This window comes from Prunus avium, chromosome 4 (genome assembly GCF_965620075.1).
Source record: "Prunus avium chromosome 4, drPruAviu1.hap1.1, whole genome shotgun sequence".
Lineage (NCBI taxonomy): Eukaryota > Viridiplantae > Streptophyta > Magnoliopsida > Rosales > Rosaceae > Prunus > Prunus avium.
Genome location: NC_142287.1, coordinates 15,735,579 through 15,763,572, shown reverse-complemented (window position 1 = coordinate 15,763,572; position 27,994 = coordinate 15,735,579). Strand labels below are relative to the sequence as shown.

The 27,994-nt window shown below is 38.1% G+C and overlaps 1 protein-coding gene, 1 long non-coding RNA gene and 1 pseudogene across 6 annotated transcripts; 1 reads left to right on the top strand and 2 right to left on the bottom strand.

The window, feature by feature from the left end:
* Nucleotides 1-179: 179 nt before the first annotated feature.
* LOC148294893 (uncharacterized) lies at nucleotides 180-2,854 on the top strand (annotated as a pseudogene).
* Nucleotides 2,855-5,858: 3,004 nt separating this feature from the next.
* LOC110761879 (uncharacterized) lies at nucleotides 5,859-7,970 on the bottom strand. The gene is made up of 6 exons (XR_015835141.1): nucleotides 7,787-7,970; nucleotides 7,517-7,693; nucleotides 6,782-6,882; nucleotides 6,632-6,716; nucleotides 6,158-6,308; nucleotides 5,859-6,049 (listed from the first exon to the last, which is right to left on the bottom strand). It is a non-coding gene; the product is annotated as an uncharacterized LOC110761879 (long non-coding RNA).
* Nucleotides 7,971-16,897: 8,927 nt separating this feature from the next.
* On the bottom strand, nucleotides 16,898-19,441 carry LOC110750613 (uncharacterized). Of its 5 annotated transcripts, none has more exons than XR_002525771.2 (8): nucleotides 19,251-19,434; nucleotides 18,981-19,157; nucleotides 18,486-18,571; nucleotides 18,062-18,401; nucleotides 17,882-17,939; nucleotides 17,631-17,747; nucleotides 17,209-17,532; nucleotides 16,898-17,097 (listed from the first exon to the last, which is right to left on the bottom strand). XR_002525771.2 is itself a non-coding variant. In XM_021950973.2 (8 exons), exons 4-7 carry the CDS (start codon nucleotides 18,191-18,193, stop codon nucleotides 17,473-17,475), a joined length of 339 nt encoding a protein of 112 aa, XP_021806665.1. In that variant the 5' UTR covers nucleotides 18,194-18,401; nucleotides 18,486-18,571; nucleotides 18,981-19,157; nucleotides 19,251-19,440; the 3' UTR covers nucleotides 16,898-17,097; nucleotides 17,209-17,472. The 5 variants fall into 5 exon arrangements, 3 of the variants coding, with proteins under 3 accessions (XP_021806665.1, XP_088107688.1, XP_021806679.1); XR_015835087.1 differs by having other exon boundaries at nucleotides 17,847-17,939; nucleotides 18,062-18,369; nucleotides 19,251-19,432; XM_021950973.2 differs by having other exon boundaries at nucleotides 17,694-17,747; nucleotides 17,847-17,939; nucleotides 19,251-19,440.
* Between the last annotated feature and the right edge of the window lie 8,553 nt (nucleotides 19,442-27,994).

Sequence of the window (27,994 nt, the reverse complement as noted above, 5' to 3'; positions counted from 1 at the left end):
TCATATTTCTACATTTATTTTGCATTCTTAGAATTTAAATGTTATTAATAATGTGAAATATTACTTATATATATATATATATTTTTTTTTTTTTTTCTAGACATCAATCTGTTTTTGGGAAATTGAAATCTTCGTTGATGATGTCGAAGAGAACTAGAAATACCACGAGAAAACAAATCATGCAAGAACCTCATAATCTCATCATTTCAAATGTTATACAAGTCCCAAATAAAAATGTTTATCATATTGATGATAAACATCCAAGCGAGAAAATTCCTATCAATAACCATCAAAACATTTCTCAAGCTGATAACAAAAGACAAAAATGTGTTGGAAATACATCGTCTATCGATGTGAATACAGTTGAAACAACAACAGATGAAATTGAGTTTCATCATTTTAATCAAATGAGTAAAGGTCAAGCGATCTTTCAAAGAAATAGGCAAGGTGAGTGTTTCTCTTTGCTCTAAATTTTTCTACTAAACTCAAACTACATTGTTCTATTACTAATAACCTACATTTATGTTTTCTATTCTCTCCATTCTACATTTTTCTCCTCTATAGGAATAATCCAAGAATATGCGAATTTTGGAGAGAAGAATCATAAGTGCATTTATTGTGGTGCACTTTTTTGGTTAAAAGAATCCATTAAACAAAGATAAAAAAAAATAATGAGCCTCTCTTTACTCTTTGTTGCTGTGGGGGACTTTTTCTTCTGGCAGCTACAAATGGGCTGGGCCGTCGTAAGGAGTGAATTGATGAAATTATCCCCCTGTGTCTGAGTTCGAAGATTAAGCCCCCAAGAATGTTTCAAAAGGGTAGTGAAGCCTCAGGAAACTCTTTGGTTACCTTCACCAACGAAAATAACAACAACTTACAGATAAATTTTCTAGCTTGGCATGAGAGGCTTGTGGCATGGGAGCAAAATTGTCATGAGTTTAGCACTTAAAGAGAGAGAGCTGCAAGTTCCTATGAGAGACAGGGGTTCTAAGGGAAAGAGGAAGTGTGAGATCCCACATCGACCAACGGAGAGTGGGTGATGTGCCTTATATGTACACACCCGCATCCATATAGCACGAGGCTTTTTGGGAGCTCACTGGCTTTGGAGTTGTAGGAACTCCGAAGTTAAGCGAGTTGGGGGCGAGAGCAATCCCAGGATGGGTGACCCACTGGGAATTTGGTCGTGAGCTCCCAGAAACAAAACCGTGAGGGCCAGAGAGGGGGGGCCCAAAGCGGACAATATCGTGCTACGGCGGAGCCGATCCGGGATGTGACAGGATGAGATTATAAGAAGGTTTGATGAAGAGGGAGAAAGATGGGGAAGAATGACGGGTGGCTTAAGAAATTTCCGGCAGCTTGACAGAGGCTCTGTCAAATGCTATAACAATCTGCCAAAAAGGGGAAAATGAGGGAGAAGGGTGAGTAGAGCACGAATTTGCTGGGTTTTACAGGTGAGAGAGGAAGCTTGCTCTCCAGATGTGGATGATGCTTGCTGGGTTGAAGATGCCTCATTTTATAGCCGCTGGAAGCTGTCCTTTCCCAAGAAACCCTAACGGTTTCTATCCAATTTTGGCCAAGCTTTTTCCTTCCTTTCTCCTCCTATCTTAATATGGCAAAATCTTCTCTGCCCAATCCCACAAAATCAGGGATTCTTGGGAGCTCAATGCTCTTCCGCGGCTGCCACAGTGGAGAACTTCTTATTTCCAGCCATTTCCTTCCCTCATTTTCTTCCTTCTTCCATGGCCAGATCTGATAAGGGGAAGAAAATGGGTATGCATGCTGGTTCAAAGGGTGATTCCTCTCCTAGCAGTCAGCGCGCCAACATCCCTTGGTCCTTTGGATGTTTTTGCTTGAAACTTGTTTCTTCCCATGGGCTGGAGCCTCCCAGCCGCTCTGTGCACGTGGTCCTCTAAGCTCCCTTCGCAGCTTTGTCCTTCAGCCAAGTGCTGGGGCTTTTGCCACTTCTTATTCTAATTGTATGGGCCTCTCAAGACAACAACATGATTTATTAAATAAACGGGCTATCCTTATCAAGTGTTGGGCCATCTTGATTGAGGCAATGGGCTATTCTTGGTTGGGGCTATTGTGGGCTATTCTTGGTTGGGGCTATTGTGGGCTATTCTTGGTTGGGCTATTGTGGTTGAAGTAATGGGCTTTTTTCTCCCTTGTGCTTACCCACGTTTGGGCCTAAGAAATGGGCTTGAGTGCCGAGGCTCCCAAGCAACCCGGGACTTCCATTTCTTGGCCCACCAATGGGCCTCATGACAACTTATCACCATCCATACCATAACCCACTCAAAGCAAGCCCCGGGCATTTGAGTGGCTTGGGCCCACTTGGGCTTGTAGCGTGGTTGGGCGTGAAATAATAATTTCCCACTTGGCATGGCATGCTTTAATTTTATCGTCCTTGAAGAGGGACACGATGCTTATTTAGCGTGGACTTGTAAAGCCGGTGTATTTTATTACATTATCTTAGCATGACAAATTCTTTACTTGGCATGGCACGTGGACTGTGGCTTGCGTGTGACGGGCTCTCGTGTGTTCCAACCCGTGCCTTTTCCTAATAAAGCGCTGCATTGGGCCGGGAATTTATTTGGGCCCAACTATGGATTTTTTGGGCCTCAACAGTTGCCAACAAGGAAATATTAAACTTTAAAGTCCAAAACCAACACCCCGTTTTTTAGAAAATTTGCTTGATCCTAATAAAAAGTGTATTATTCAGAGAAATATCAGGGTTTACAATTCTATGTTTGCATTTACTTCAATGGGAACCAAAATTGATAAATCAATTAACAATGGATCAAGCCCTTATATTTTCAAAATCAGTGGTCAAGTTCATCATACAAGGATTTGATCCATTGTTAATTGATTTATTAGTTTTGGCTCCGATTGAAATGGTATTGTACAAGCCATGAATCTAAACGAAGAAGAATTCCTATGAGAGCTTTTATAGCTTATCATACAAGAAAGAATTTTTCAATTAGATACACTATTAAAAGGTGGAAGATTGTTCCAACAATTTTTAGTAGACGCTTATGCAACACTTGAAGAGGATCGAATAGATTATATTAGGAAGAAGAAAAATAAAATTTAAGAAGTGAGGTTTATAAAGGCATTTATGATGCAATTTCAAAGGGTGACAATGATGCTAATAACATAGGTCAAAGAGTGATATTGCCCAGCTCATATACTGGAAGTGCTAGATACATGCTTAACAATTATCAAGATGCTATGACAATTTGTAGACAATATGGAAATCCTGATTTATTTATAACTTTCACCTACAATGTCAAATGGCCAAAAATTGTAAGAGAGTTTAATACAAAACCTGGATACAAACCAATAGATCGGCCTGATAATTATTTAAAATAAAACTTGATGATATGATTGATCGGTGCATATTTACATATCATTTTGTACCCTTCTAGCTTATGATTTGGTTATGTTTTTTGAGTTAAACTTGTGCTTTTAATCCTTTTTGTGTTTATCTTTCAGTTCATTGAGCTTTAGGTAATAATGAGGGCTTTGGATAGTAAATGATGCAATCCATGCATGTTAGGGCCTAATTTGGATGAATGGATGAAGAGCTTAAAGACAAACTCAATTTTGGCTACAGTCCCCTGCCAGCCCAGTTTCGTAGGTCATATTGCAAGCTTTGTTTCAGCAACCTACATAGCTCGGATGAGGCCACATTCTTCATGAAAGTTGTTCCAATGGGTGTGTAATATAACATATCCGAAATTCAGCCCCATTGGATAAATATGGAGTCTGTTACCTAGCAAACACAGAGCCATGCTCAGGATGGATTTTATCAGCGCGCAAAATGAGTTAGCAATTTGTTTTGGCCTTAACTTTCTCCTCCGACCTTGGATTGGCCCAAATGATATATGGCTGGAAAGAAGACATTCTGAACTTCAAGTTTGAGTGCTTAAAGTCTTAATTTGCTTAAGGGAAGCCCAATTCGTAAGCCCTTGAAGTTGCTGGTCATGCTGACCTCAGGATGAGCTATTATTTCTGGTTGGAAGCTTGGTCATGGTGACATGAAGATGAGCTAGGGCTGCTGGTGGGATTTATTAGTGAAGTGCATCAACCATTTCAGATTTTATAATGGAAGTGTTGTATGCATTAGTGAAGTGCATCAACCATTTCAGATTTTATAAAACAAAGTGTTGTATGCATTAGCCATACTTAATTCAGATTTTCAGCTTCCTTAGGCCTATATATAGTGAGGTTTCCCAAGCTTGTAAACACACCCCAAGGGGGGGAGCTCTCAAACACTTCTCTAGAGCTCCCTTCCCTTCTCTCCCTCAAATTCTCTTAGTTTCTCTTTCTAGTTTTCAATTGTTATAATGAGATCTTTGTGCTGAAATTCTCCTTAAGTTTTTCCAAGTTCTACTTAATTTTCATTGTTATGTAAATTCTTTTCTTTAGTTTCAAGTTTGATTAGTTTCCAAGTTTCAATTATGGTTTTTGTTCTTATTCATTATGCTTATAAGTTAATATGCTAGTTTGAATGATTGATCACCATTTAGGCTTGCATGTTAGCTATCTTGGTTTGAATTAAGAGTAGACACCATGCTTTAATTCGAATTGAACTATGAATAGGAAGAGTATGTATGGACATTCGACAACAGGGATTAGATACATACTTGGTTGTTTAAAATGTTCTTCTATGCTTAATGGGTTCCTAATGCTTAATTTTAGGTTAGACAACAAATGATCAGATTAGGGAATTAGGAACACAAGGTTATGACCACACACCATGGCTTAATCATACTTTAGCTAGAATCAATCCATTAATCTAATTGAACTTGGGAACTTATCTGCTTGAGTTAGTTATTTCTTTCTTCCTTGTTTTATTTATTTCCTTTCTTTTTCATTTCTGTTTTGTGTAGGAAAAATGAATTGGATCATTTAATCACCAATCCTCGTGGGATCGACCTCGCACTTACATATGCTATACTACCAAACGGCTCGTGCACTTGCGAGTATCACAAGTTGAGGATGCAACTGAATCCATTTTGGTGCAGCTGTATCTACGCAACAATGATCAATGATATCAAATCAGGAGAACCTTTTGGAGAAATTGAAGCAGGTAAACACTACAAAAAAAAAAAAAAAAAAAATTGTTCCGAGAGCAGTGGCTGTCAGACGGAGTCGGAAAATCAATCATCGGAAAAGGTACATTTTCGATGAGCCGTCAGAAAAGTTTTTATTTTCGACCAGCGATGTGTGTCGTAAATATTATGACGTTGTCGGAAACTAATTTGGCAAACAATGATAATTTAGTATTTCCGATATACCAACATTGTCGGAAATAATTTGAACTTAGTCGGAACTGTTTTTTATACGACGAGCTTTTGTTGTTGCCGACCAAACTTTTCTGACAACAAATCTTGTCTGAAATACTATTTCTGAGGACTAAATTTATTTCCGACAATGTTTGTTCATCTGAAATAGACATTTTCGATAGCAAAATTGCATCGAAAAATAATTACTCTTTGTTGGAAATAATGCATAGGATCTATTTATGAGGAACACAGGTCGTCAGAAATGTTATTTACGACGGTGTAGACCGGTTGGAAATAATGAAACGTGTCATCGAAAATAGACAATTACGATGGGAATGTGGTGTCGTAAATGAAATCACTATTCTCGGAAATGACTCGTAAGTTATATTTCTGATCAACATAGATTGTCATAAAAGTTTTTTTTACGATGAACAAGTATGTCAAAAATGTAATCAGACATGTCGTAAATAGAATAATTATTCTCATAAATATTACATTTTTATAATAAAATATATAAATAATATTTTCAATCAGAAACTTTTTTCATAAATATGTTTTTGTCATTCATTAATATAAAAAAACAAAACAATATTCATTTCATATCAACTCGTATATGTCTCCAAATTCTTAAATTTGAATATAGTTTCTAAGTCTGACATTACTAAATAAAATGTATTTGGGAGATGATAAAAGAACTAGTTGGGCTCCTCCACGACATTGTCACTAAGATAAGCATCAGAACAACTTGCAACATTGTCCTGGTATAATAACAACAAAAAACAAAGAATTATGATAAGACTTGATAGAATTTGAAAATGGGAGTAACAAATACAATTAAGAAGTAATATACATAACAAAAGCTATACCGCATTAGGTGATTGCCTTGCACAGTGAGCAGAATTTTGTGGGTTATTGTTAATCAGCATTTGAACTTGTTGTTGCAAAGTGTTCAATTGACTTTTGACATCATTCAATTCCTCTTTCAAATGCCCATGATTTTCTTCCAATTCCACGCACCTACGCTTATTACAGTTTTGGTTAGTTGAGGCGTAGTATACATCTTTAGCTTTGACGCCACCGCCTAAGCCAAGAAGACGACCATGACTAGGGGCAATCACCTCCTTATATATATCCCAATCATTGACATCAAGGTTTTCCTGTTCAACATCAGCCTTTTTGTTTTCTATTGTTTCCTAAAGTGAAATTATAAACACATGTTTCATATATAAACCCTAAACCCTAAAACTAATAAGTGATGATTAATTAAGCTACACTTGTCGAAGTCTAAGAAATAACTAGAATAACTATTGGTAATAGCAATAAGTAGTGTATATGTTTACCTTCCCTTATATATTTCAATCAGCATACCCTTTCCTTTTCCTCCCTTGGCCTTCCCTCTGCCTTTTTTTTTCCCAGCACTTAATCCTATTTTAAGAACAATAATTAATAACATAATATTATTTATAGTTTTCAAATAATATAAGCTATACCTTGGGTATATGAAGGTTGAGTCTCAAAGCATGTCTCTTGAGTTTCTTGTACTCCCTTATCATGAGCTGGTTCAATAGAGGCATGTTGGACTGCAGAGGATCTAAGTATGGAAAACCATTAGTTCTCTTACTTTCGTTACTTTGTGTTTCCTCAGTTGGAAAACCATTTATAACTTTCTTATTAAATTGTTAAATTATATTATTCCTGTTTATACATAATTAGATGTTTATGATTATTGTCCTAACTCGATTTTCCCCATTCATCAACATTAACACTTACTATTTTCCCACTTTTTTATAACAGGGTCAAGACCTCCATCAAAGAGAAGAAAAGTCATGAAGAAATTGCAAAACAAAACCCGCCCAATTAAACAGCATGCTGCTCAAAACTATCCAAATTTTGCTATTTTGATAGCTGCTTCCCACTATTAACATCTCAATGTATATACAAACATGTCTACTAGTAGCCTGTAAAATAGGTTAGTACTTCCTTTTTTGCAACTTATACTTCCATAGTTAAGCATAATGCTACAAGTTAAATCTCATTGTATATATAAACAATCTAATTTTGTCTATATAATTTCAAAACCCACAGTATCACGCGGGCTTTTTTGCTAGTAACAATGAAAACTGACACAGCAAATGGAATAGAATTTTATTTTCTTTAAACTCAGAAAGATATTGGTGAACCAAAAATTAATTTGAGCAAATAAAATAAAGGTTGAAAGTAAATACCTGATTTTCCGAAACCACCCATTCCAAAAATCTTGTGCGCCCTGATGCAAATATATCTTCTATGAACGGTAGTTGGAGGTTCTTAGTTGCAGATATAACAGCAAATCCCTTTGAAATGGTAAACATGATCACTCCAAATATGATGACCCTCCCAACCCAAGAATCTTTTCTGACCCACTGAAATTGATAAAACAAATATGAAATCAATATTTTTATCTTCCTTTTGGTCATAAATGTTACTGTCAAACTAAAAATTAAAGAAAAACTTACCTGACTTTTCTTTCTCTGTTTAGACTTTGGCCGCTTGATGTATGTATGAAGTGAAGAATTAGAGAGTTTTTCCTTTCTAATTTTATAGCCAAAAAGATCACCAAAGAATTTGAGAGTTCTAAGTCGATGAAGAAAACTGATGGGTGTAAAATATGTGGCTTTATGTTTATATAGCAGAGGTTGTGTGAATTTTTTTGTTTTCCTATTTCTTTTCTTTTTGAACATTTAGAAACTCAATAATGATAAGGTAGTCACGTGTTCTCTGCAAACTACCTCTCTCACGTTCATATTGTTGAGAATTAATGACTAACTCACTGCCCTTTTAAGATCTTGTTGTTGATGGACTTTGGACAAAGAACTCAATGATGGATGAGTCTTACACACACACACAGAAATTAACCAAGCACAAATGACACAAGTGTTTATAGAGGTTCAGCAAATTGCCTACATCCTCTTTGGTGATCACCTTGAGAAATTTCACTAATGAAGATAGGTTACAACTTTGGTTTACAAAGGAAACCCCCTTAGAACACTACCCTCACAATCTGTTTCTCTCACACCCTTGCTCAACACCTTGATACACTTAGAGAACTCTCTTGCTCTCCCCTTAGTTTTTCTGAACACACAACTAAAACTTTAGCTCTAACTCAACTTGGAATACCAGCTTCTTCCACTTACAATTATTCAACTTGTTTTCTCCTCTTGTGTTATCTTACTTCACCCCATTTCCTACACAAGCCAATAGACAAGAGATAAGATATCAGCTTGTCCTCCACGTTCTTCCCTTTAGTCACCACTTAGACTAAATGTCAGATCAAGTAGGTAAATAGAATCCAACTCAGCCACCTCCCACTTACACCAGAAAATGGAGAGTGATATCTTTGAAATAAGATAACCAATTAGCCATGAGTGCTCTCCCAACTATCCAGCAGGTAGTCAACGTTCATTTAACTCAGAAGTGACCCACTAAGCCTCTGAAATCTTGTGGAAAGCGATAGCCATTGAAAACACTGTTGAAAACGCGTAAGAAATCGTCACAGCACGACTGGGACGACCGGTCGCCAGGAACTGGCGACCGGTCGCTTTTGGTTTTTCCTCCAGACCTTGAATCTGCTTCTAAACGACCGGTCGCAAATGCTAAGCGACCGGTCGCTAGCTTCCTGCGACCGGTCGCGAAGAACTGGCGACCGGTCGCTCGTTGATGTTGCTCCAGACTTCGAATCTGCTTCAAAACGACCGGTCGCAAATGCCTAGCGACCGGTCGCTTTTAGGCAGATTCAAAATATTCCTTTCAGCGCCAAAACCAACCTTGTATCCTTAGGTGAGCCATTTTCCCAACAATCTCCACCATGGCGAGCCTAATACTCCTTGTGGACATCATTGCCTTCTAGGACATCTGTAATGTCTTGAGAATCGTCCTAATAACTCTCAAGAACTCCACCTCAATCTTTAGCATGTAACAAGATTGAGCAAGCTCAAACAATGCTTGAACTTAGCTGTTGTGACTGGCTTTGTTAGGCAATCTGAAGCGTTCTCATTTGTATGAACCTTCATTATTGTGATGTCTCCATCATTCACCCAATCCCTTATCCGGTGGTATCTCACATCAATGTGTTTGGACCTCCCATGGAACACTTGATTCTTCACTAAGCAAATAGCACTTTGACTGTCACTTAGAATCACCACCAAGTCTTGAGCTATCCCGAATTCCTTTGCCAATCTCTTCAGCCATACCGCTTCTTTTGAAGCTTCCGTTAAAGCCATATACTCCGCTTCCGTAGTAGACAAGGCACTAACCGATTGTAACACTGCTCTCCAACTAATCGGTCCTCCACCACAAGTGAAGACATATCCTGTGGTGGATCTCCTCTTGTCTAGATCTCCTGCATAATCAGAATCTACATACCCCGACACACATGCCTTTCCTTGTTGTCTTTCAAACAATATCCCAAGCCTTTTGGTGCCCTTCAAGTACCTGAGAATCCATTTTGCTGCTGTCCAATGTTCCCTTCCAGGATTCGCCATATACCTTGACACCACACTAACGGCTTGGGCTAAGTCGGGGCGTGTGCACACCATTGCATACATGAGACACCCTACCAAGCTTGCATATGGAACTTTACTCATTTCCTCCTTCTCCACATTCGTAGAAGGACATTCTTTTGCACTTAACTTAAAATGCTCCGCCAAAGGAGTAGACACCGGTTTGCAATCCATCATATTAAACCTTTCAAGTACCTTGGAAATATACTTGCTTTGTGACAGCCACAACTTGCCTTCCTTTCTGTCTCTCCTTATCTCCATTCCTAGGATCTTTTGTGCAGCACCAAGATCCTTCATGTCAAACTCCCTTCCAAGTAATGTCTTCAAATTCTGGATTTTTGACATGTCCTTACATGCAATTAGCATGTCATCAACATAAAGAAGCAAAAGGATGAAGTTACCATCCTTGAATGCATGAGAGTACACACAACAATCAGATTCACATCTTCTATACCCAATCTTCATCATGTAAGAATCGAAGCACTTGTTCCACTGCCTTGGAGATTGCTTCAGTCCATACAAAGACTTCTTCAACCTGCAAACCAGATTTTCCTTCCCTGCTTCAATGAACCCTTGAGGTTGGCTCATGTAGATGTCTTCCTCCAATTCACCATGAAGGAAAGCAGTCTTCACATCCATTTGCTCCACCTCCATGTCCTCTTGTGCTACTATGGAGAGTAGTAGTCGTATAGAAGTATGTTTCACCACCGGAGAGAAGATTTCATCATAATCAACTCCCTCCTTTTGCAAGAATCCTTTTGCCACCAACCGAGCTTTGAATAAGGTGGCACCCTTCTCATGCATTTCTTCTTTCTTCCTAAACACCCATTTGCAGCCAATAACCTTGCGACCTTTGGGTTTAGGAACTAACTCCCAAACTGAGTTTTGGTGTAGAGATTCCATCTCTTGCATCATAGCTTCCATCCAACTTTCCCGTTCCTTGTTCTCAACAGCTTCTTGGAACGTGGTTGGTTCTTCTTCACTAGCATTTAGGGCATAGTGAACTGCATCCATCTCCCATCCAAACCTTTGAGGTGGTTTGATGGTTCTCTTGGGCCTGGACCGAGCTATAGATGATGGCTCCACCTGTTCTTGAGCCTCTTCTTCTTCTTGAGTGTGTTGTTGATGCTGCCCAGCTTCTTCCTCTTCAATGTCGGACTCCACCTCCTCCTGAACGTCTTCAGTTGGCTGTTTCTGAGTAGTCTTTCTTGACACCTTCTTGAGTGGAACTTCAAAGGTTGTTTCTTTCTCAACAACATCCTCCTTTGCCTCTGAATTCTTGACTTTGTTCATAGGTATGGTCTTCTCATCAAACACAACATTTCTGCTGAGTATCTTCTTGTGGTTCACTGGATCCCACAGCTTGTAGCCCTTCACACCACTCTCAAATCCAATGAAAATACATTCAAGAGACTTTGGCTTCAACTTGGATCCTTCATCACTAGGAATAAGTGCATATGCACTGCACCCAAACACCTTAAGATTCGAATAATCGATTGACCTTTTAGACCATACCTCCTCTGCACACTTGAACTCAAGATTTCTTGAAGGCGATCGGTTAACCAAATAGGCAGCGTGGTTAACCGTTTCTGCCCAAAAAGATTCGGGCAACCCTGCATGAATTCTCATACATCTCTCACGCTCCATGAGAGTTCGGTTCATCCTCTCCGCAGCTCCATTTTGTTGGGGTGTCTTCTTCACGGTAAAGTGCCTCTTAATGCCTTCACTTTTGCAAAACTCAAGGAACTTGCTGTCCTTATATTCACCACCATTGTCACTCTTTAGGATCTTGATCTTTCTTCCGGTTAGGTTCTCTACTTCCGCCTTCCACTCTTTGAATTTGGTGAAGACCTCAGATTTCTCCTTCATGAAGTAGACCCAAACCTTCCTGGAAAAATCATCCAAGAAAGTCACAAAATAGCGAGCTCCACCCTTCGATTTAACCGGTGATGGCCCCCATACATCCGTGTGAATATAATCTAGCACACCCGTGCTTTCTTCCTCTTTGTTTCGCTGCTTGAAAGCTATTTTTGATTGCTTTCCCATGGTACAAAATCTGCAGAACTCAAGCTTGCAACTTTGAACACCTTTCAACAATTTTCTGTTGTGTAGTTCCTGCATGCCCCTCTCACTCATGTGCCCTAGCCTCAAATGCCAAAGCTGAGTTTCATCTTCCGAGTCCTTGCTTGTAGATACAGCTGCTCCACCTATGATTGTTGTACCACACAACCTATATAGACAATTAGGTTGAATCTCACCCTTCATAATCACAAGTGAACCTTTTGAGACTATGAGTTTCCCTCCATTTGCTTTGAATGAATAACCATTCTTATCAAGAGTTCCAAGGGAAATGAGATTCTTGCGCAACTTTGGAATGTGCCTTACCATTCCAAGCGTCCTAACAGCCCCATCATGCATCTTTACCTTGATTGTACCGGTTCCTTTGACTCTACACATTGAGCCATCCCCCATCATCACTTCACTGCTATCTTCTTTCTCATACGTGTCAAACCACTCCTTGTTTGAGCACATATGATATGAGCATCCGGAATCCAAAATCCAATCGGAAGAGGAACACCTTGAAGAATTAGCCAATGCATTTGTTTTAACATTGCTATTAACACACAAAAGCTCACCATCACTTTCCGTGACATCCTCCGCTGTGTTTGCTGCATTCTTCCCTTTGTTCTTCTTCTCCTTCCATATGGGGCAATTCTTTTTCCAATGCTCCTTTGACCCACACTCGAAACAACCATCTTTCGCCTTGGATTTGGACCTTCCTCTATTGCCTTTCTTGCCTTCACGCCTCTTTGAACGACCTCTCTCTCCGGTCTTTGCAACTAGACCTTCACCTTGAGAGTTTTCTCCCGAACGTTGAGTCATCCTATGGTGTGTCATGATGTCTTGCACCACAGGCTCAAAATCAAGAGTAACCTTTCCGAACATAAGAGTGGTTCGGAAGTGTTTATAGGACGAAGGTAAGGATGTCAACAACATGAGAGCCTTATCCTCCGGACTATAATTCACATCCATTCTCTGCAAGTCAGCAACACATCTATTGAAACTACTTAGATGTTCCATTAGATTTCCTCCCTCCTCCATCTTAAGATTCAGGAGTTCTTCCTTGAGGAAGAGTTTGTTGGACAACGATTTCCCTGCAAACATCTCTTCGAGCTTCTCCCATGTTTGCTTCGCTGTATCCTTTATCACGTTGATGAGCACCTCATCGGAGAGATAGTTTTCGATAGCTCCTCTGGCTAACTCGTCAAGAACTCCCCACTCATCATCCGTCATGCTTGCTGGCTTCTTCTCCTTGCCAACCAACACTACATGGAGCTGTTGTTGTGTAAGAGCTGACTTCATCCTTCGTTGCCAAAGAGTGAAGTTCTCCTTCCCTGTGAAAGGCTTTAACTCCACCTTCATACTTGCTGCCTGTGGTGGCTTCATATGCTGTGAACTGCTACCACTCTCAGCTTCCATGTCACTTGCCATCTTCAACACACTAGCACTCCAAGAGAAGAACTAGCTCCAGCTGCCAAACACAGCTCTGATACCACTTGTTGAGAATTAATGACTAACTCACTGCCCTTTTAAGATCTTGTTGTTGATGGACTTTGGACAAAGAACTCAATGATGGATGAGTCTTACACACACACACAGAAATTAACCAAGCACAAATGACACAAGTGTTTATAGAGGTTCAGCAAATTGCCTACATCCTCTTTGGTGATCACCTTGAGAAATTTCACTAATGAAGATAGGTTACAACTTTGGTTTACAAAGGAAACCCCCTTAGAACACTACCCTCACAATCTGTTTCTCTCACACCCTTGCTCAACACCTTGATACACTTAGAGAACTCTCTTGCTCTCCCCTTAGTTTTTCTGAACACACAACTAAAACTTTAGCTCTAACTCAACTTGGAATACCAGCTTCTTCCACTTACAATTATTCAACTTGTTTTCTCCTCTTGTGTTATCTTACTTCACCCCATTTCCTACACAAGCCAATAGACAAGAGATAAGATATCAGCTTGTCCTCCACGTTCTTCCCTTTAGTCACCACTTAGACTAAATGTCAGATCAAGTAGGTAAATAGAATCCAACTCAGCCACCTCCCACTTACACCAGAAAATGGAGAGTGATATCTTTGAAATAAGATAACCAATTAGCCATGAGTGCTCTCCCAACTATCCAGCAGGTAGTCAACGTTCATTTAACTCAGAAGTGACCCACTAAGCCTCTGAAATCTTGTGGAAAGCGATAGCCATTGAAAACACTGTTGAAAACGCGTAAGAAATCGTCACAGCACGACTGGGACGACCGGTCGCCAGGAACTGGCGACCGGTCGCTTTTGGTTTTTCCTCCAGACCTTGAATCTGCTTCTAAACGACCGGTCGCAAATGCTAAGCGACCGGTCGCTAGCTTCCTGCGACCGGTCGCGAAGAACTGGCGACCGGTCGCTCGTTGATGTTGCTCCAGACTTCGAATCTGCTTCAAAACGACCGGTCGCAAATGCCTAGCGACCGGTCGCTTTTAGGCAGATTCAAAATCTTCCTTTCAGCGCCAAAACCAACCTTGTATCCTTAGGTGAGCCATTTTCCCAACACATATTCCAATGGATGGATAGACACAAGACTTTTTTTACGTCGTTATCTGTCAACTGTCAGTTATTTTTTAGACTTGCTGAAACGCAATGGTAGGTAGCAATTCAAATGCTACACCCAAAGACATCCACCAGTCTTCAGGCTTGGCTTTTAACCAAAAAGTTGAAGACACCAGTCAATTGGCTATCACTTTTTCAATCCTGCTCTGTTGGTAAGATTTGGAAAAAGATATTGTTCCAAGCACGAGAAAGTTTCTTGATAACGTGGAAAAAAGTTTGTATGTATCACAAAAGATTTGGAAAAAGATATTGTTCCAAGCACGAGAAAGTTTTCTTGATAACGTGGAAAAAAGCTTGTATGTATCACAAATTAATCACGTTTCATCATGCATGAGGATTTTATTCTATATGGTGGAACACGATTAAATGAAAGTAACAAGATAGTCTTATTCCCGTCACATGCAATTTCTTCTTTAATTTCTTAGGCTTCTTCATTGTAGCATGAAAAGTCCCAACTACAAGACAAAATAGTGTTTGTCTTTAGATAAGCACTCAAGGCCATCCTCACCTTTAGAGTTGAAGAGGAACTTTCCAGAGCTTTAAATTTAAAGGTATTTTTTTTCGGTAAAAGGAGTATTATATTAAGAAGAATAACACAACAGTCAAGGGCTACAAACAACAAAGACCAACCAGAGAGGCCAATCACAAAACAGTAAACAAAACAACGACAAAAAAACTGAAGGAAGAAAGCTTAGAAAGCGTCAAGTTCGGTGGGCAAGGTAAACCATCCCGTGAAAGTATGAAGACCAGGGTGATTGGAGGTCGAATGACCCAAGCCTCAGCGCACAACCCCCTTCTTGCCTGCGAAGCCACCCAGTCAGCTGCATGGTTCGCATCTTGAGGAGTCCATGTCCATCAGAGAGAGGAGAATGAAGCTTTTAGCATTCTAATGTCATAGAGGGAAAAGAGTCCAAAGGTGGAGTGTTGAAATGGTTTCTATCATCTTTCAATCTCATATGTGATAGGAATTCCACAACACTTCTATCGGCCAATGAGGCCTTGAGCTATGGCGATGGTGGGCAGAAATTTGATTTGTCATACACCAAATTACAATGAGTTTTCCAAATAGCCGAGCTAGTAAAGGCAAAATGAGTTATAATTCATCATTTCTCTCCTCCGAATTAAAGGTCTCACACAACCAAAGATCATTTATCCACCTATCCAACGAAGTGAAAGCTTTAGGCAGAGGTCTGCATGCTCAGATTCTTCCATGGAAAAAAGGCAAATAGGAGACTGGCAGAGCTTGCTCCTGAAAAGGACCCCAAAAGTGGGAAGGAAACCATTGACCGCTCACCACAGAAATTTTTTGATTTTAGGGAGCGTTTGGCAATTATGAATGCGAAGCCAGACTTTAGAATCAATCACATGGGAAGAGCTTGCCTTCATCACAACCTGATACTTTTTATACTCCATGAGGTAGTAATATCCTGATTTGATCGAGTATCTCCCATTCATAGTGTCTGGCCAAATAAACCATTTAAATTACAGACATTTGATTATTTCATATAAAAAAAAAACTATATATTTTTTTTAAAAAAAGTTGAAGACTTGAAAAAGAAGTATACAAAAACTATATTTTGTATGGCCAACATTAACACTCACTACAAAACAAAAAGCCTTTTGCCGTCGAAAATGCCCTTTTTCAACGGCAAAAGTCAGTCGGAAGTCGTCGCTAAAAGGCCGGTTGCAAATACTTCATTTCCGACCATTCCGTTGGAAATAATGTATTTCCGACGCCCATACTTCGTAGCTATTGCTTAAATTTATATCGGAAATGGATTTTTAAAACGACCCTACATATTCATTTCCGACCATACATGTGGTCGTAATTACTTATTTGATTGTCGGAAATAGTTATTTTATCGTGATTTCTTGTTTTTGCGAATTCATATTTTCGACCAATGAGTGTCGTTAGAAATACTTTTTCCGACATTGATACATTATTTGTGAGGTCTAGATTTCGTCATAATTATCATTACCGACCAAAAGAGTTTGTGGAAAATATATAATAGATCGTCGGAAAAGAGTATAACAAAATATTTCCGATGGGCAAGTTATGTCAGAAATATATATTTCCAACCAAATTTATTCGTCCCAAAGTTTGTCGCAAATAGATTAATCCTGTCGGAAAATATTTTCAACGAAACAAGTGGTCGGAAATATAATTGTTTCGACCCGATTATGTCGTGGGGAATGTTGTCGGAAATAGGCAATTATTGTCAGAAAGTATTTCCGATGATAAAGTGTTTGTTGGAAATATGCATTACCGAGAGGGAAATGCGATCGAAATATATAATTATTTTATTAAAAAAAATTAATAAAAAGAAATTTGAATTATAATAAATGTTTTCTAATCATCCATATTTAATTGGTAATAAAAAAAAAAAACATACGACAGCATACTGTACTAAAATTTTAAGCATTCAATTAAAATTATTCTCAATAATTAAAACATAAACAATCCCCATCATCCTTAAAACATATAAACAATCCGCAAATATATCAAAACATTGAAATTCAAAATACATATTGTAGCAAAATACAATTGATGTTGCACTACTCGTCTTCGAGGTGAGCATCTGAACAACTTTCTACATATTGTCCTGTCGAATAAAAGATAATAATTAATAAGACATAAATCGTTTGAGAATAAAAATAACAAATACAATATTTAACAGTGAGCAAAATATTGAAATGAGAAGAAAAGAGTTCACCATTGAAGCGGATTGTCTTGAGCGTGCATAAGTATTTGAGTTGTTTTCCCTCATACTTTGAACTAGATCTTTCAATTCATACAGCACACTTTTCAAGTTCTTCACTTCCTCTTTTAATTTCTCATGCTCTTCTTCACGTTCTAAGCATATACGTTTATTACAACCTTGGTCATCTGAGGGATACACATCTTTTGTACTATAGCCACCACCCAAGCTAAGGATACGACCGTGACTTGGCCCACCAATAACCTCCTTGTATATATCTCAATCATCTACTTCATTCTCGTCTTCCGTTGCAGCAACCTTTTTATTCTCCATTTTATCCTTCAATGAAATAGTAGAAATATAAACATGGATATAAAAAAATTTCATGTGAATAAATTTTTTTTTAAAAAAAGATAAACAAAGTACGGGCAACGTACAAAAAGTTCTTTAGCCTTTTCACTTGGCCAACTTTCTTCCCCTCAATTCTTAGGCTTACTTACATGGAACTTTTTGAAACAATCAATTGGACTCGGTTCAATTCCAGTTTGATCAAGCTAGTAAGATTTAAACAATGAAGTTTGTTAGGACCAAATTTGGAAATAACCACAAAAGGAACAGTCAACAAAAAGCAACAACCAAATGGATATTTTTACCTCAACTTTTCTGTACTTTTCCACTGGAACAGAACCTGTTGTATGCACAATTGTGGATTTCGCCCTATTAGACTTGTTTCTTTTACTTTTATCCTGCATGAAAAAAGTAAATCATAACCTAATATTAACTTAGTGAACCCATATAAGGCATCTATAAATAAACCAAAGCATACACTAGCCAGTCATAACAATATTATTTTAAATTGAGTTTTTACCTGCCATGTAGGCTGCAACCAATGATCAACCAGTTTAGACCAAACATCTTGAGATATCCCTAATGGGCAATGAGTGTATCTATCACCAGTAGTCTTGTATTTCTTAAAAACGCTATTTCTCAATGACGACATCTAATCGGAATATCGCAATTTAATATGTTCTTCGAATGCCTCCCTCATCTCTTCTTATGAGCATGTGTGTGTATATCCTGTTGCGTTAAAGCGATCATACAGTAAATCCATTTGAGTTGATGGAAATGTTTTAAATGTTGGCCATGCTCCATCGATAGCTTGATAAAAAAGCACTCCTATAGTTCGCACAGCTCCAATGGTTATAATCCTAAAAATTTAAACCAAATTTAAATAAATAAATAAAAATGAATCTACGCAAGAAATGGCTAACTTTGCATGCCTTATACATTACCTTCCTCTACGTATTACAATTGGAGTGCCGTTTCCATCTTTACCCTTAGCCTTCCCTCTACCTTTTTTTTATTCCAACAGTTGAACCTAATAAAAAAAATACAAATATTTGAAGTACTGGGGAACTTCTACTACAACCAATTTTTTAGTGCGAATCAATGAGATATCAATGAAGAAAAGTGAAGAAAAGTCAAAGAGAAGAAAGTCATGAAGAAATTGCAAAACAAAACCCGCCCAATTAAATAGCATGCTGCTCAAAACTATCCAAATTTTGCTATTTTGATAGCTGCTTCCCACTATTAACATCTCAATGTATATACAAACATGTCTACTATTTTAACATAACAAGTAGCCTGTTAAATATGATATTACTTTTTATTTTCTTTAAACTCAAAAAGATATTGGTGAACCAAAAATTAATTCAACACATTCACAGAATAAGAAAAAAAATACACTAATCATTTGAGCAAATAAAATAAAGGTTGAAAGTAAATACCTGATTTTCCGAAACCACCCATTCCAAAAATCTTGTGCGCCCTGATGCAAATATATCTTCTATGAACGGTAGTTGGAGGTTCTTAGTTGCAGATATAACAGCAAATCCCTTTGAAATGGTAAACATGATCACTCCAAATATGATGATCCTCCCAACCCAAGAATCTTTTCTGACCCACTGAAATTGATAAAACAAATATGAAATCAATATTTTTATCTTCCTTTTGGTCATAAATGTTACTGTCAAACTAAAAATTAAAGAAAAACTTACCTGACTTTTCTTTCTCTGTTTAGACTTTGGCCGCTTGATGTATGTATGAAGTGAAGAATTAGAGAGTTTTTCCTTTCTAATTTTATAGCCAAAAAGATCACCAAAGAATTTGAGAGTTCTAAGTCGATGAAGAAAACTGATGGGTGTAAAATATGTGGCTTTATGTTTATATAGCAGAGGTTGTGTGAATTTTTTTGTTTTCCTATTTCTTTTCTTTTTGAACATTTAGAAACTCAATAATGATAAGGTAGTCACGTGTTCTCTGCAAACTACCTCTCTCACGTTCATATTCCAATGGATGGATAGACACAAGACTTTTTTTTACGTCGTTATCTGTCAACTGTCAGTTATTTTTAGACTTGCTGAAACGCAATGGTAGGTAGCAATTCAAATGCTACACCCAAAGACATGCACCAGTCTCTAGGCTTGGCTTTTAACCAAAAAGTTGAAGACACCAGTCACTTTTTCAATCCTGCTCTGTTGGTAAGATCGGAAAAAGATAATGTTCCAAGCACGGGAAAGTTTCTTGATAAGGTGGAAAAGAGTACAAACTTCCAAATTCCAATTCATTTCAATCCTAATATTTGTAAAAAATTTGTATGTATCACAAATTAATCATGTTTCGTCATACATAAGGATTTTATTCTATATTGTGGAACACGATTAAATGAACGTAACAAAATAGTCTTATTCTTGTCACATGCAATTTCTTCTTTAATTTCTTAGGCCTCTTCATTGTAGCATGAAAAGTCACAATTACAAGACAAAATAGTGTTTGTCTTAAGATAAGCACTCAAGGCCATCCTCGCCTTTAGAGTTGAAGAGGAACTTTCCGGAACTTTAAATTTAAAGGTTTTTTTTTTTGGTAAACGGAGTATTATATTAAGAAGAATAACACAACAGTCAAGGGCTACAAACAACAAAGACCAACCAGAGAGGCTAGTCACAAAACAGTAAACAAAACAACGACAAAAACTGAAAGAAGAAAGCTTAGAAAGCGTCATGTTCGGTGGGCATGGTAAACCATCCCGTGAAAGTATGAAGACCAGGGTGATTGGAGGTCGAATGACCCAAGCCTCGGCGCACAACCCCCTTCTTGCTTGCGAAGCCACCCAGCCAGCTGCATGGTTCGCATCTTGACGAGTCCATGTCCACCAGAGAGAGGAGAATGAAGCTTTTAGCATTCTAATGACATAGAGGGTAAATAATCCAATTTGAGACAGAAATATCTCCCTGGACAGTAGCAAAACAAACCTTGAAATTAGTTTCCACAATAACATTAGTGAAACCTCTTACATGGACCAGCTCTAATCCACTTCGGATCGCATGACACTGAGCCTGCACAACTGGTGATGACTCAAAACAATGTGCACTGCCATCAAGCAGACTACCCGTATGATCCCTTTATCACTACCCCTGTAGAGCCTGCGTTCGTAACTTTGTCCCAAGCGTCGACACAGTTAATTTTTGACAGTCCCCACCAGAGGATTGACCCACAGATGACTGTCCAAAGGTGGAGTGTTGAAATGGTTTCTATCATCTTTCAATCTCATATGTGATAGGAATTCCACAACACTTCTATCGGCCAATGAGGCCGTGAGCTCTGGCGATGGTGGGTAGAAATTTGATTTGTCATACACTAAATTACAACGAGTTTTCCAAATAGCCGAGCTAGTAAATGCAAAATGAGTTATAATCCATCATTTCTCTCCTCCGAATTAAAGGTCTCACACAACCAAAGATCATTAATCCAACTATCCAACAAAGTGAAAGCTTTAGGCAGAGGTTTGTATGCTCAGATTCTTCCATGGAAAAAAGGCAAATAGGAGACTATAGCAGAGCTTGCTCTTGAAAAGGACCTCAAAAGTGGGAAGGAAACCATTGACCGCGCACCATTGAAAATTTTTGATTTTAGGGAGCGTTTGGCAATTATGAATGCGAAGCTAGACTTTAGAATCAATCACATGGGAAGAGCTCGCCTTCATCACAACCTGATACTTTTTATACTCCATGAGGTAGTAATATCCTGATTTGATCGAGTATATCCCATTCATAGTGTATGGCCAAATAAACCATGTAAATTCCAGACATTTGATTATTTCATATAAAAGAACTATATTTTTTTTTATAAAAAAAGTTGAAGACTTGAAAAAGAAGTAGCGGCTGAAAAAGAAGTAGCAGCTAAAGCTGTTGTTCTTCTTGTTGTTTATATTCTTTTTTATGTTTTGAAAATTGGAAGGAAGAAGCGTAGAGGAGCGGAGAAGGGCTGGGGAATCCGCCTAGGCTGGTGTTGCTGGGGTAAGTCGGCCACTTTAACTTTGAGGGGTAAAGTGAGATTTGACCGAAGTTTCAGGAGGCACTATAGTAAATAACCTTTTCTGGAATTTGTTCAAAAACCCTAGAAATACCCTAATGCCTTTTCTTCCTCGCGGGCGCTTCTCTCTACTCGCCCGACTCTCTCTCTCTCTCCCACCTCTCTCGCATCACACACCAAGCCGACCACTTTGGCCGGCGATTTCTCCCAGCCTCGGCCACCTCCGATGACCATCCACCCCACAAAACGATCGTCTCTCCCTCCTCTACTAATAGAGCAGTCTCTTTGCATTATAGTCTTGCAATTGACCAACATCGTAGTCTCTTTGCATTCTTGTCGCGCAATTGCCATTATATGGGCGCACAATCGTATGTTTATACTTCTACTAAATGCAATTGATGTGTATCCATTTATTTTCATATTAATTATATACCATGAAAGACATGTTGCATATTTTCAGGAAATGGATGCAGAAGCAATAAAAAAGAAGGGAATTTAGGGCCAAAACTCCGTACCTAACAGTGAAGGTTATTTTGCAGAGGCTAAGTCACTTGAAGAAACTGAAAATGTCCGCGACTTCTCAGGTGGATTCTCCTTTTGCAAGAATTCGATCTTGACATCAAAGACAAAAAGGGGACTGAAAATGTTGTCGCCGACCACCTTTCGAGATTGGTTCAAGAAGGTGGAGAGCTCCCTATCAACGAATCATTTCCAGATGAGCAACTGTTCTCTGTCTAACAACTTCCTTGGTATGCAGACATAGTAAATTACCTTGCCCAAAAGTTTATTCCGACAAATTGGGACAAGCAACAAAGGAAGCGCTTCCTCTCCCAAGTGAGACACTACTATTGGGATTATCTGTACCTCTTCAAGCATTGCCTTGATCAAATCATTCGAAGATGTGTTCCTCAAAGTGAAGTTCAGAGTATCTTGACGTTTTGCCATTCATATGCTTGCGGTGGGCATTTCGGTGCAAAGAAGACAACTTTAAAGGTAATGCATAGTGGATTTTATTGGCCTACTTTATTTAAAGATGCACACCATTTGGTTATAACATGTGATAGGTGCCAAAGAACGGGCAACTTATCCTCAAGATCACAGATGCCCTTAACCAATATTTTGGAAGTTGAGTTGTTTGATGTTTGGGGCATCGTTTTTATGGGCCCTTTTCCTATATCTCATGGTTTTCTCTACATTATTGTTGCGGTGGATTACGTTTCTAAATGGGTAGAGGCGCTGCCCACACGGACCAATGATCACAAGGTGGTGTTAAACTTCTTGAAAGAACACATCTTTACCCGTTTTGGAACCCTGCGCGCTATCATTAGTGATGGAGGCTCCCACTTTATCAATAAGCCTTTTGAAGCTCTAATGCGGAAGTATAATGTCACACATAAAGTTGCCACTCCTTACCACCCGCAAACAAGTAGCCAAGTTGAAGTTTCCAATAGGGAGATTAAACACATCCTTGAGAAAACCGTGAATCAAAACCGTAAAGATTGGGCTTTGAAGGTAAGCGATGCATGTTGGGCATATAGGACAGCTTTCAAGACTCCTTTAGGCATGTCTCCTTATCGGCTTGTCTTTGGGAAAGCATGCCATCTTCCGGTGGAGTTAGAACATCGAGCATTTTGGGCCTTAAAAACATTGAATTTTGACATAAATGAAGCTGGGATTGCAAGGAAATTCCAACTTAATGAATTGGATGAATTGCGAAATGAAGCTTACGAGAATGTGAAGATTTATAAAGACAAGACAAAAGGTGCCCATGACAAAGCACTAGTACCCAAGCATTTTGAGCCGAATCAAAAGGTGTTGTTGTTCAACTCAAGACTTCAATTATTTCCGGGCAAACTTCGTTCAAGATGGTTTGGACCGTTTCTAGTTGTTCGTGTATTTCCAGATGGGGCTGTTGAGATTCAAGACATGAAAACAGGTTCTGTCTTCAAGGTGAATGGGCATCCCCTCAAACCTTACTTGGAGCTAATTGATACTTTGACGGCACAAACCAAGACTATTGAGGTGATGTACCTCGACGATCCCCTAGATATGTGAAGATCATTGAGTCTAGTTGAAGACTTTAAATTTAGCGCTTCTTGGGAGGCAACCCATGTTTTGGATGCATGATGATGATGAGAGGATTTTGGTGTTTGCTGCACTTCCTACTCGAGATTATATGCCCAGGGAGCTCTAAACCTTACTCTTTACTCTTTCTTTTCTTGTTTTAATTTTTTTCCCTTTACTTGATTCATTGCATGCATTTTGATTCTTTTTACATTGAGGACAATGTTTCATTTAAGTTTGGGGGGAATAATCTGCTTTAAATACTTGTTTGTCCTTGCAAATTTTTAATGTCCGAAAACGTAGGGTTTTGTTTTGCTTAAAACTGTTTTAATTGGTAACTGTTATGACAATTTGGTCTGTTGTTGCATTCTATGTTTTTTCGTGCTGAATCTAACCATATAAAGATCGTTGAAATCGGACCAGCGGTTTGAAAGTTATGAGTTAAAATCTGAACAGAGGTTGAAACTGCCAAAAACTGCATTTTGAAACTCTTTGTTTTCTTGGTTTGTTTGAGTCTTATTTTATTTCTTTTGTGTTTTTATGTACTTCAGTAGTTAAGTTGTTGTTTTTAATGTCACCAAACCCATAAAAAGTAATTAAAAAAAAATCTACAAAAAAAAATCCAAAAAGATTTTCTTTTTCCTTATCTTGAGTCATTTTAGTTAAGCTTTCCACAAGTCAATGATAACACTTGAATTCTACTTGTTATATAGTTTTTGAGGTTCTTTAGTTAACTTTTTCTTACATGATTATTCTCATATTTTCAATGCACATAGCCAATTGAATGCAATTTGCTTTTGACTTAGAGAATTATATGTGGATTTTAGTCTAATACTTGTATAACCCTTGTGAGTTTTTGTGCCTCGTGCATATTCTTTTCTTGAGAGTTATATATCCTTTTCATGAGGGCACTATCATCTACTAGAACTTGCTTCAATATCTTTCAAGGCTTTGTATTGATTCACATGATTCTATCTAGGAAGTGATTAAGGCACCTAGGATCACCACCATATGGCCAAAGAAGCTTTTTTCCCTACGACATTATCCTTAGATAGCCCTTTGAGCCTAAATAAGCCTTTTCTTTCATGAACCACACTATCCTTAACCACAAACTTAGACACTTCATCCTACCTTGTTCTATGAAAATTGGTGGAGCTTTAAGTTTGGGGGAATTGCACCTTACCTTGTGAGTATCAAAGTTGTTGTGAAAAGAAAAAAAAAAAAAAGAAGAAGAAAAGAAACAAAGATGAGTTTGAGGTTGGTGATTGTTAAAAAAAGAAAAAAAAAAAAAAATTGTTTCGCTACCTCAATGTTGTCAAGATTGAAGAAGTTTGAGAAAAGATGCTGATCAAAATGAAGTTGAAGCCCAACAACAAAATTTGGCTTCCAATGAAGTGCATAATTGGTGATACCGCAAGAGATACAAGAGAATTTGCAATCCTTCATGGTCATCACGTGCTCTACTAACTCTCATAGAATATTTTTGTTTTCCATACCCTTTCTTTCTTTTAACCCATAACCCCATTACAACCGCAATTTAAGACCTTTTGATCCTAGAAATTGTGTGAATTTAATTTGTGGAGATGTGATATGAAGAGCAAGCTTATAGGATTTGATTTTGTTTTCATACATTCATTTTTCTTGAGTGAAACACTTAACCCAAACTTTGAGCGTTTTCTTTGTGAGTGACATTCTCGGTGAGATTTGGAGTTGAAGCTTTGATTTGCATATACCTATCCGGGTTGAGTGAGTTGTATTGATATTGGCTATTTCACCACTACTACAAAAAGTGAAAAAGACGACCAGAAAAAGATGACGGCATAACAAAAAACCGTCGTTGTGTTTAAAAAGATGACGGTAACAAAAAACCGTCGTGGATAAGTGACTTAAACAACTAAAAAATGGAGGTATTGTTGAATATTTTTTTAAAACGACGCACACAAATAAAAAAGCGTCGTCTTATTAAAAAGGTTTTCTTCAGAGTTAAAATCTGACCAAAAAACAACGACAGCATGTATGAATCCACCGACGTAGAAAATAAAGACGACAGTTCACCAAAAAACCTGCCGTGTTAACTCCTAACTAAACACGACTAACTGTTCTTAGTCCGCATCATATAATATAATGGAATCCACGTCGGTATATTACAAAACAACGACGTGTTAAATCAATGTACCATGATGCGAGAGATTAATTTATCGACTTATTATTTTGGAGTGTACTACGACGGTACCTACAACACTACTGTCGTATTTATTTACCACGTCCTAAGTTCAAATTACCGTCGTATTTTTTCTATTTATACGTCTGCCTTCTCTATAAACCGCTGTCTTATTTTTATTGCTTTTTAAAATTAATTAATTTTTCTTTTATTTTGGTAATATCTTTCTTAATATCTATCAGAAAGAACTATTGCCAAAATACTTAAAACCATCACAAGGAACAACCAAGTATCTTAACACAAAACAAAATTTAATTCTCAAGTCAATCCTCAACAACATTTTCGTCTTAAAAGGAAAATCTCAAATGATCAATATTTAAAAGGCAAATACATCGTGGTTGTGTTTCTTTTCTGCCTTCACCCTCAGCTTGTTCAACTGTTTCTTCATCTCATATGCAAGTTGGGCCCTCTCCTTCCTCTTGTTCTCAAGCTCCTGCACAGCCACAGATAAATTCATTAGTGACTATTTGAAAGCTTGCCCAACAAACAGTACAAGAATCAGATAATTTCCAAAAATAATAATTTCAGTTCACGAAAACAGAATCAAAATCAACAAAGTGTGAAAAGCTCACTTGAGAGAATCAAGAATTACCATCCTCTTTATCTTATCATAAGGAGGTGGAACACCCTCGTATGCCTTCAAATGGGCAAGTGCGGCTGCACCATGCTTGGTCTTGTGAGGAATCATTCTGCAAACAAAAGACAATTTATACAAAGAAATTCCCCATTGAGTGAAACAAAGCAGAAAACGCAACTAAAAACATTTGCTTTCAGAAAGACAATTTTTTAGAAGTTGATGAGACAGAGCCAAGGGCAAGAAGAAGTTGGAACCCTAATTGAAAACTGAGAGTTAAAAGACGCGTGAAAAAATCATATTTAAACAAATTATCGTAAATATCCACATCGGTTCTATTACAAATAGCGATGTCATATTCAACTAATCAACGTCGTTTTTTAAGTAACCACGTCGGTTTCTTAAAATAAATAGTCGTTGAATTTCGAAGGACAACATCAGTTTAGATAAACAAGCGCCGTCATAACCACGTCGAAATTCCAAAAGTCGTTTGGCTTTAGTGATAACCACGTCGGTTCCTAATTATTTTCCGTTGTTATAACTAAATACTAGGGCGGTTTTTAATAAAACCGTCGTTGTATTGAACTCAGTTTCCCTAATGTTCTACGTTCTCTCTCACCGATAAAATATCTCAGTTTCCCTCTTATTTCCCAAAAGCAGCATCGTCTGAATCTTGTCATCGTCATCATCTTCGTCTCCAAATCACCATTTTCTTACGTCGGAAGGAAACTTTCTTTGCACGCCAAAGGTTTTTTCTCAATCTCTTCCTTTTTTTTATCTTTCACTTGAAAGAACGAGTCTGGAAACAAGTTTCCGTCAAAATGAGGAAATCTTTCACTGGTTTGATTAAATTCATTAGTCCATCACTCTCACGACGTCAAAAGACGACAGTTCTATCTTGTTTACGACGTTAGAATCGACACACCACGACGGTCGTTAAATCCGACCTAATGCAAACTGCACGAAGGTGGTTAATAACCGTCATGGTGTGACAATTAATATGTCGGAAACAAGATAAAACCGTCGTCTGGTGGGAGAAGAACTGTCGTTTTTCTTGTATCCCATCTCAGTAAGACGACGGTTGTATTTTGTGTTTGACGTTGTAATTTTTAAACCACGTCGGTTCTTAGGCTGAAAAACCGACGTGGTGTATAAACATTTACGTCATTAACGAGATAAAACCGTCGTCGTATTTCCATACATGGTTTGAGAGACTGTTTAATAGGACGTCGCTATTTTTGTGTTACCGTTGTGGTGTTTTATTTACGACGACGGTGTTGTTTTACAACAGTCGTCCTAAATTAAATATCACGGCTATATTTTTTCGGACGTCGTTTCTTTATTATTACGTCGTTCGTTTTAAATAACCGATGTTGTTTTTCTTGCAGATTAATTAAAAATGGTTTCGAAATCTCAAAACAAGGAAGCTCAAGTGTTAGAGGCTCAAATGGATGAAGCCAAATCAGTTTCAAAGGCTCAAAGGAATGAAGCCAAATCAATTTCAAAGGCTGAAATGGATGAAGGCAAATCAGTTCAAAGCAAATCCTCGAAGAGGATGAGATTTTCTTCAA

What these genes read in the sequence shown, in the direction of transcription:
- LOC110750613 (XM_021950987.2), bottom strand. Translation starts at nt 18,193, where the DNA reads ATGTCGTCATTGAGAAATAGCGTTTTTAAGAAATACAAGACTACTGGT. An exon ending in GGTTGCAGCCTACATGGCAG is followed by an intron (nt 17,940 to 18,061) that starts GTAAAAACTCAA and finishes TTTTTCATGCAG; the next exon opens with GATAAAAGTAAAAGAAACAA. An exon ending in AAAAGTACAGAAAAGTTGAG is followed by an intron (nt 17,748 to 17,846) that starts GTAAAAATATCC and finishes AAATCTTACTAG; the next exon opens with CTTGATCAAACTGGAATTGA.